At 35.1% G+C, this 9,748-nt stretch overlaps 1 protein-coding gene across 1 annotated transcript in view; it reads right to left on the bottom strand.

Moving 5' to 3' along the window:
* Window positions 1–672: 672 nt before the first annotated feature.
* Window positions 673–9,748, bottom strand: part of LOC145671439 (pfs47 receptor-like) — an 80,362-nt gene continuing 71,286 nt past the window's right edge. Inside the window, exon 8 of the mRNA XM_081740628.1 lies at window positions 673–870. Within this exon, the coding sequence (XP_081596754.1) occupies window positions 778–870 (93 nt within the window). The 3' untranslated portion in view covers window positions 673–777. The remainder of the gene's footprint in view (window positions 871–9,748) is intronic.

The following is a 9,748-nucleotide window of genomic DNA, read 5'->3' as shown; positions in this document are numbered from 1 at the left end:
GTCACCGGAGCGTTAACGTGATCTACCGAAAATATCCCGCGAGCTACTAGTAGCTCGCGATCGACAATTTGGCAATCACTGATGTAGAGGGTTAGAAATCAAGTGCGTTGGTTGACTTGATATTCAAACCGGAAGTAATAAAAATCAACCATTTCCGGTTTTAAGTTTATTGTTACTATAGAGCAAACATGTTAATAGACAGCGAGAAGCGGTTTGCTGTAGTCGATTAAGCGTTCAGAGAATACATTTCAGCCTCATGGTTAACTCTTTACTAAAACCGGAAGTGATAGAAATCCATTACAAGTTCCGGTTTCAATGTTGATCTACATGAACCAAAAAAAGATAAGAGATAGCGAGAAGTGTTTTACTGGAAACAGGTGTTTTCAATTAACCTTCTATATTCCAACCGGAAGTAGTAGAAATCGACCATTTCCGGTTTTAAAGTTTGTCGCTATAGAGCCAAAACGGTAATATATAGCGAGAAGTGGTTTTCTACAATGAATGAAGCGTCCGAAGAATATACTCCATCTCTCTAATTTCTGTATTAAAACCGTAAATGCTTGAAATTTACTACCATTTCCGGTTTCAATATTAAGTAAGAAAACATGACACCACACAAACAAAAACACGCGACACTGCAACTTGTTTTGTATTAATTCACTAAGACGCAAGTTATTTATAGTATTTATTGTAGAAAGGATTTATTTAACTGATTCACACATCATACATTCAAACTGTTGTTTCCAAAAGAAGTAAGTCTTAATGAGATTCACTTTATCACATCATGTCCAATAGAAGAACTTCGTACTCTTTAAGTGGGATTTCCTGGCCTCCAAATGGTATGTATAACACACGATGGCTAGGATGAACCTATTGAGAGATAGAAATATTATTACAAAGTAAAGACTTTTGGATGGTTACAAAGCATAGGTGGCACATTATGCCTGCTACATTGGAGATACAAACTACTTATACTTGACATGATTAAAATCCACACCTGATAAAAACTAAGGAGGAACTACGTGAGTATCATTCCATTCTTGCTACCAATTAAATGACAATAAACCAAACTTCCCATGTTTGACGTATTTTCCATCAAAATTGGCGCTCGTGCATATTTGTATGTGCATTGATTTTTTAAAATGGTTTTCTATGTTTTACGTTTTAAGCATTATTTTTCTGACTCTTTCTCTTGTGGATATATATTTATTTCTTCTGTCAAGCATCTGATTTATTGGCACTATATGATGTATACAATCTTGCCAATTTAGTGCTGTTACCAACAGATCTGAGGTTATCTGACATTTAATGAGAAAAAAGTTCTATTTAATGGCCAGACTAAAATGTAGTTTATTATCATAATTTATTCAAAATTCTTGAAATCGAACAAGGACGATTCTACCTACCAAAGATGAGCTATTTACCCTTCATCACCACATCCCTCTTTAAATAATTACGAGAACAACACACTATCATTAGGCTAATTATTGTAAGCATACAATAATTATTAAATAATTTAATTATTGGTATTAATTAGAGTAATTATGGGGAGAATACACAGTACAATGTTTAATTCGTAATTTGCAATATTCATCAATATCGCGAGTTAGATGTATGAAATGTCTCTATTAGTAGCACACAGAATGTTACACACTTGGCATCATATTGTGAACACACTTGGCATCACCGGCGGGTTTAGGATTAGTGAACGAGGTCTCGTGTTTGGAATAACGCGTGCTGCGATGTATTGTTGCACGGTATACTACACGTTTTTTACGCATATGAGTATGAAATAATACATCATTGTATGCGTTACTCCGCAAGTCGAGAAACCGTCGAGCTGCAGTTCTCTTAACACTTCAGACTTCCGCTGACCTATAACGTGTTCCCTGCTCTCAGGGCTTACATTTTGCCGAAGGTATCTAAGAATTCTCTTAGGAGCTTGTCTGGCAATTATGCCCAGTGGGAAATCCCTTGCAGACACATTGCACATTGCTGAAATATGCATTGTTGGGTAGCACATGTGACTTCTTTTATATGTATATGGACTGCCACTCCATAGTTTGTCGTGTTGAAAATAATGCGTGTTGCGATGTAGCTTTACCTCACTTTAGGGCAGCCTTAGCTGTGAAACTAAGAACTTTCCCCCCATAGGTACCAAATTTCACAAAATTAAATCCCCACGTTAAGCGGGTTTGCATATCCAGGCTCCTAACTATGAAAACATTTACGCTCACTCCAACCTCAATCATTTCACGAATTCAACCTGTTTTACGTATGTTATTAGGACATAATATCGATTGTGATTTATTCTAAAAACACTTTTATACATTGCAAGAGCTGTAACGTCCAAATATTTACTGAGAACTCATAGTCGTATCGGAATAAACAAAAGCGAGCATGAAACAGTAAACTGCTTTCACAAAAGACAAAAGAAGATGTACAAAGGCATACAAAACGGTCGAGTGGTTTGGATCGGTACACTACCACTCACATGTTTGTGTGTTCAAACCCGGTAGCAAGTTGTTTCTTTTTTAAGTGTCTTCCTATTTTCATCCGGAGGCTGAAAATATTTCTTTGAGTAACTCATTGAAAACTTCTTTTGTTTCAAATTCGATTAGAACGGAACATTATATGAATTGCAAATTTTAAATCCATAGCTAAAATAATAATAATAATAATAATCATAATAATCATAATAATAATAATAATAATAATAATAATAATAATAATAATAATAATAATAATAATAATAATAATACTCACTACTCCGTCATCCTCTGATTTGTAACGAAAAACTATTTATAAACAGTGGTGACTTCAGAAAATTATCCTCGGGGGGAATTTCAATATGCAGATGAAGGGCAAACATTGGTAGTCTACATTGAGCACGATCGAATATATGGTCCTGAAGGCGGAAATTTCTTAGCTCGAGAGGAGTCTCAAATTCTCCCTCAGATCACATCCTGAAAGCATCATTGCTTAAAAGCTTTTCGTAACAAATATATTATTACACTTGTTTCTCGTTCTACATTTTGAATTGGTAAAATCATAACTTATAGAGGATTATAATAAAAGCATAAAAATTACAATACCAATCATGTATAAATTATCCTGTAAGTTACGAACTTTGGGTCAGATTAAAACTCAAATATTTGTTTTCGGATTGCACTTAGAAGTAAGTCCTCTCTATATAATCCTGATTGGAAAGCCATGTATAACTCTAATTAATTAATCAATATTTATACAAATAATTTTTTATTTTACTATTTTTACTATTCAATATTATATACACTTCATTTCTAAAATCAAAATCTCGAAAATGTATATTGTACGAGTGCAGATTCATAAATAAATGCTTATTTATCATATATATTGGTCTCTATTCGAAATTCTATTTAATCGAATCCGACAAGAACACAGACAGAAACATCGAGAACAGGTGAAAAAAAGAGAGCAAAAAGTTCTGTAGCCGGCGGAGAATGGGACTTAGTTCGAATGGTGCTTTATAAGCCGAACGCCTTAGACCACCACTTTTTTTTTTTTTTTTAATAGTCACTTTATTTTCCTATATACATGGTATTACAGAGTAGATTTACAATGGAGAACAAACATGTTTGATCACTAAAGTGAAGAAATAAAGTGATGATTTTATGCTACTTGTCCAATACCACCTTAAGAAAGTTTTCAAACGTTTTGTTTTCCTCCAAAAACTGACACGTCTTCCATCTTGTTCTTCTCAAAAAATCCATGTAATCTTCCACTGTGAGGAAAGATCTATAGCTGTCAATATACCAAAGAGTATTGGCTATTAGCCATGATACAGCGTTATTTTTAGATTTCGGATAGTACTTGTAGTCAGGGTAGCCACTCGGCTATGGTAACAACTAGTGATTTTAGCAAAGGCTTCGAATAGTAGTTTTTATTACAGAATAACATTTTCTATTGCCTAAAATTTAAACCTAATTTACTTTGATATAATATATCTATTAATTTGTTTCATGAACACGTTTTCGTTACTTTGATGAATGATGTATGTTGTTGATATAGATTCTATTACACGTTCTTTCGTAAATATTATAGAAAGTATCAGGGTTATTTATGATCTTTCATGGAAATTGACTGGCGCATGCGCAGTACACAGACAGTTCAATTGAAAGGCGAGGGAAGGAAACGCTAACACACTGTTAGAATGTTTCCCTCGCAAGCAGTAGTTCCCAACCGAGGGACGGCGGGACGCACTTCCTCCTCCTGGGGTGGCGTGAAGGGCTTACGAAGTCCCTTCGTTGTCTTATATTTCTTGAATGATTATGCGCAATATCAAGTCACATCTTCTACACATTTGGAAGTGATAAATCGTAGTATAAATAAATCGTCCTCCACACACAGTGATTGTTGCTTTTCCAAGATTATAAACTGAAACACTTTTTATTTCAGCAGAATATAAAAGTTTCAATGGGAGGGGTTACAACCCCCTCAACCCCCTGGGTCTTTGATATGTCACCGCCTAAACTTTAACTTTCAAGTTAGAATCGAAAAATGGAGACATGTGACCTACTAAATATATTTTTAGTTCATTATACATTTTCATAAATAAAATATCTACAATGACAGTAAACGCTAAGTAATTATTGTAAATCTTTGTACTTTCATTTTCCCTTTTTCTTCTCAACTGAGCTTGAAAAATGTAAAAATGGGAGGTTAAGAATTTCAAATATTACGTATATTTTAGCGTATTACGATATTATATTTAATAGAATCCGGCAGGATCACAAACAGAAACGTCAAGAAAGAGGTAAAACCAAATTGTACTGTGGTGGGATTCGAACTACTCTTGAATGGTGCCTCAGAATCTCTAGCTGAATGCCTTAGTCCACTCGGCTAATGTGACAAGTTGAAAACGTAGTAAGCGTGTTTCATGTTCAATCTTTTGTTACAGTATGAAATTTATTTTGTATTTTCTGAAGTTTAAGCCTATTTTGGCCTGATGTAATAGTCTGTTGAAATTGTTTTATGTTTACGGTATTCTTTACTTTGATGAATGACGGCTGCTGGTCCTGGAGATTTGGTTGCGGTGCCTGAGAGAATGAACAGCAGTGTTTACATTAATATCCTCGAAAATACGTTGTTACCGTCCTTAGAAAGAAACTTCCCCGAACAGGAAGAATATATATTTATGCATGACAACAGTGCTGTTCACACTTCCCGGCAAACACGAGAGTGGCTAAGTGAACATCCAGAGTTAATTTGTATTGAGTGGCCCCCTCTATCCTCAGATTTGAACCCAATTGAACATCTGTGGGCCTACATAGTGCAAGAATGGGAAGAAAGACGTAAAGACAGAGACCAAACGTTTCTTCAAAATCATGTTATGGAACTGTGGCAACATTTTAATGACACACCGTCGTATTGCTCGAGACTTGTATCTAGTATCCCCTCCAGACTTCAAGAAGTTATTGATTCTAGAGGTGATTACACGAAGTACTAGTGTGTCATTTTTTGTGTAACCATTTATTTAAGTTTCATTTATTTATTACATTTTTTCAAGAGCAATACTTTCGTTTTTCATTCTTTTCCTTTGCTTGTTCACTTATCAGTTCGTTAAAACGTTAAGGAAGAGTAGTATATCTTCAAAAAGTATTTGTGAATTTACTTTGAACGTTTCTAAGAATACATTTACTTTTTTTTCTTACTCTATATCATGCCCAATATTACTTTTATTTCAGGTAATTAATAACTATTTCACATCTCGGATAAAAGTATTATCGTCATTTTAGCGATGTTTTTCCTTTTGATTGTGTAATGTCTAGTTTCATTGAATTATCTCAATTCGAATGAACAAATCGCATTTTGCTTATTGTCCCTTCCTTAACAATTTTCGAATTCGAGAACAATTTGGTGTAATTTACGTTCTTTATTCTTCATATTGTGCAGTAATGACAACATTAATTATTTTTCATGAGTCCAGTTGATCAGTGAGAACTTGGACAAACATTAACCTGGTGATTCTTTACGCAATGACAAGCGTAAAATACATTTTAGCTGTTCTTTATACTTCACAGCGATGAAACATTCTAACAGTGTGTTAGCGTTTATTTCCTCGCCTTCCAATTGAACTGTCTGTGTACTGCGCATGCGCCAGTCAATTTCCATGAAAGATCATAAATAACCCTGATACTTTCTATAATATTTACGAAAGAACGTGTAATACAATCTATATCAACAACATACATCATTCATCAAAGCAACGAAAACGTGTTCATGAAACAAATTAATAGATATATTATATCAAAGTAAATTAGGTTTAAATTTTAGGCAATAGAAAATGTTATTCTGTAATAAAAACTACTATTCGAAGCCTTTGCTAAAATCACTAGTTGTTACCATAGCCGAGTGGCTACCCTGACTACAAGTACTATCCGAAATCTAAAAATAACGCTGTATCATGGCTAATAGCCAATACTCTTTGGTATATTGACAGCTATAGATCTTTCCTCACAGTGGAAGATTACATGGATTTTTTGAGAAGAACAAGATGGAAGACGTGTCAGTTTTTGGAGGAAAACAAAACGTTTGAAAACTTTCTTAAGGTGGTATTGGACAAGTAGCATAAAATCATCACTTTATTTCTTCACTTTAGTGATCAAACATGTTTGTTCTCCATTGTAAATCTACTCTGTAATACCATGTATATAGGAAAATAAAGTGACTATTAAAAAAAAAAAAAAGTGGTGGTCTAAGGCGTTCGGCTTATAAAGCACCATTCGAACTAAGTTCCATTCTCCGCCGGCTACAGAACTTTTTGCTCTCTTTTTTTCACCTGTTCTCGATGTTTCTGTCTGTGTTCTTGTCGGATTCGATTAAATAGAATTTCGAATAGAGACCAATATATATGATAAATAAGCATTTATTTATGAATCTGCACTCGTACAATATACATTTTCGGGATTTTGATTTTGGAAATGAAGTGTATATAATATTGAATAGTAAAAAGAGTAAAATAAAAATTATTTGTATAAATATTGATTAATTAATTAGAGTTATACATGGCTTTCCAATCAGGATTATATAGAGAGGACTTACTTCTAAGTGCAATCCGAAAACAAATATTTGAGTTTTAATCTGACCCAAAGTTCGTAACTTACAGGATAATTTATACATGATTGGTATTGTAATTTTTATGCTTTTATTATAATCCTCTATAAGTTATGATTTTACCAATTCAAAATGTAGAACGAGAAACAAGTGTAATAATATATTTGTTACGAAAAGCTTTTAAGCAATGATGCTTTCAGGACGTGATCTGAGGGAGAATTTGAGACTCCTCTCGAGCTAAGAAATTTCCGCCTTCAGGACCATATATTCGATCGTGCTCAATGTAGACTACCAATGTTTGCCCTCCACCTGCATATTGAAATTCCCCCCGAGGATAATTTTCTGAAGTCACCACTGTTTATAAATAGTTTTTCGTTACAAATCAGAGGATGATGGAGTAGTGAGTATACTTAATTTTTTTTTTTTTTTTTTTTTTAAGCTATGGATTTAAGATTCGCAATTATATACTGTTCCGTTCTAATCGAATTTGAAACAAAAGAAGTTTTCAATGAGTTACTCAAAGAAATATTTTCAGCCTCCGGATGAAAATAGGAAGACACTTAAAAAAGAAACAACTTGCTACCGGGTTTGAACACACAAACATGTGAGTGGTAGTGTACCGATCCAAACCACTCGACCGTTTTGTATGCCTTTGCACATCTTCTTTTGTCTTTTGTGAAAGCAGTTTACTGTTTCATGCTCGCTTTTGTTTATTCCGATACGACTATGAGTTCTCAGTAAATATTTGGACGTTACAGCTCTTGCAATGTATAAAAGTGTTTTTAGAATAAATCACAATCGATATTATGTCCTAATAACATACGTAAAACAGGTTGAATTCGTGAAATGATTGAGGTTGGAGTGAGCGTAAATTTTTTCATAGTTAGGAGCCTGGATATGCAAACCCGCTTAACGTGGGGATTTAATTTTGTGAAATTTGGTACATTAGAACTTTTAAAATTGTCTTGGTATCAGGAATAATCTCTCATATGGTGTCAGGGACACGGTGGCTCAGTGGTAGAGCGCTTACCTCTGGTACGTGAGGTCCCTGGTTCGATTCTCGGCACAGTAAGTTTGTGGTAGACATCGTATTTGTGGGTTTTCTCTAAGTACTCCCGTTTCCTCCCACTTTCTCATTCCACCGGTTCTCCCATCATCTTTCACTTGCTTTAATCATCGTCTCCCTTAGCCTAACAGGCATTAACGTGGGACGTTAAACGGAAATAATTCGTTTCGTTTCAAATGTTGTTGGTGTTGTTTCGAAACATCCTGTATATTACAATGCTATGTTTATATCTTTGAAGGCAATTCCTTTTGACAATCGGATCTCGGAATCGGAACTACAAGTTCTAGCAATTGTCATTCTCGCGGGTCGATTCCCAATTTTGTGTAGACTCGCTAGTTCTCATTGATATTTCCTGCAAGAGCGGGTCATTATTGTTCTATTCAACGTTTTATAAAGGGTTGTTCTGGGGCCCCGGCATAAGCGTGGGACGTAAAACTCAAAGATTTAATTGAGGCCGCGGTGGCTCAGTGGTAGAGCGTTCACCTCTGGTGCTTGGGGTCCCGGTTCAATCCCAACCTCCGCCAAGTGAAGACAAACACAGTGTGTGTGGGTTTCCTCGGGGTTCTCCCGTTTCCTCCCACTTTCTTCATTCCACCATTTCATTCATTACTCATTATCACCGTCTCCTTTAGCATAACCGTGGGACATAAAATTCAAAGATTTCATTTCATTTTCATTTTTAAAGACTTCATTTCATTTTCATTTTTAAAGATTTCATTTCATTTTCATTTCCAAAGATTTCATTTCATTTCGTTTTGGGGCCGTAAGACTAACATTGTCACTAGGACGTTCCTAAAGTTGACATTCTTGAGTCAGGCTTCCCGCAGAAGAGCTACGTATAGCGGGTTGACGGACAGTGCAGGCGTTTTGCTTTAATCGGATTGACAAAGCCTATTGCGTTCTCATAATTTCAAAGGCCTGTAGAGCAGCAATGAGATGTACTCGGATATGGGTTTATAAGAAAGAAAAATCCATTTGACGTCATTTATCACTTCTCACATACACTACACACCTCACTTCAATATCATTTTTATATGTTAACCCGTAAGTAGTCGCGCCATTTTTTGTAACGTAAGTACTCGCGCGGGGGTGCCACAGACCCCCATATTTTTTTGTTGGTTTTTCTAGCTGTTAATTAAAATATTGCGGTGAGAATTGCTAGAGACATTCCTTATAACCTTTCTTTTCGGACCTTGATAGAATGCTTGTTCTATTTTAGGAAGATACTGTAAGTGGCAGCATTATAACCAACTCAATTTTCAACAAAATCACTAAGGAAACTTGCTGGGGGTCTAGGAGACCCCCACGCGAGCACTTACGGGTTAATATTATGCTTATGACCAGTTCCTTTCGACAATGAGGTCTCGGAAACCATAAGCTCTAAAAATGTGCCATTTTCGCTCCTTGATTCCAAATTTTTGTGTGTTTTTTTAATTGATCTGTGAGTTTTTATTGAAATTTTAAAAAGTGCCGTTATTTTTCTATTCAACGTTTTAGGAGTCATTTTTCAACCCATAAAATTAACATTGTCGCTAGGGCTTTGCCAAGGTAAACAAATACCAAGGCGAAAATTTCTGTCTTTTTCTT

This window comes from Thermobia domestica, chromosome 15 (assembly GCF_964235325.1).
Source record: "Thermobia domestica chromosome 15, izTheDome1.hap1.1, whole genome shotgun sequence".
Taxonomy (NCBI): Eukaryota; Metazoa; Arthropoda; class Insecta; order Zygentoma; family Lepismatidae; genus Thermobia; species Thermobia domestica.
The sequence above is the reverse complement of the archived record's forward strand: the minus strand, read 5'-3'. Positions and strand labels throughout refer to the sequence as shown.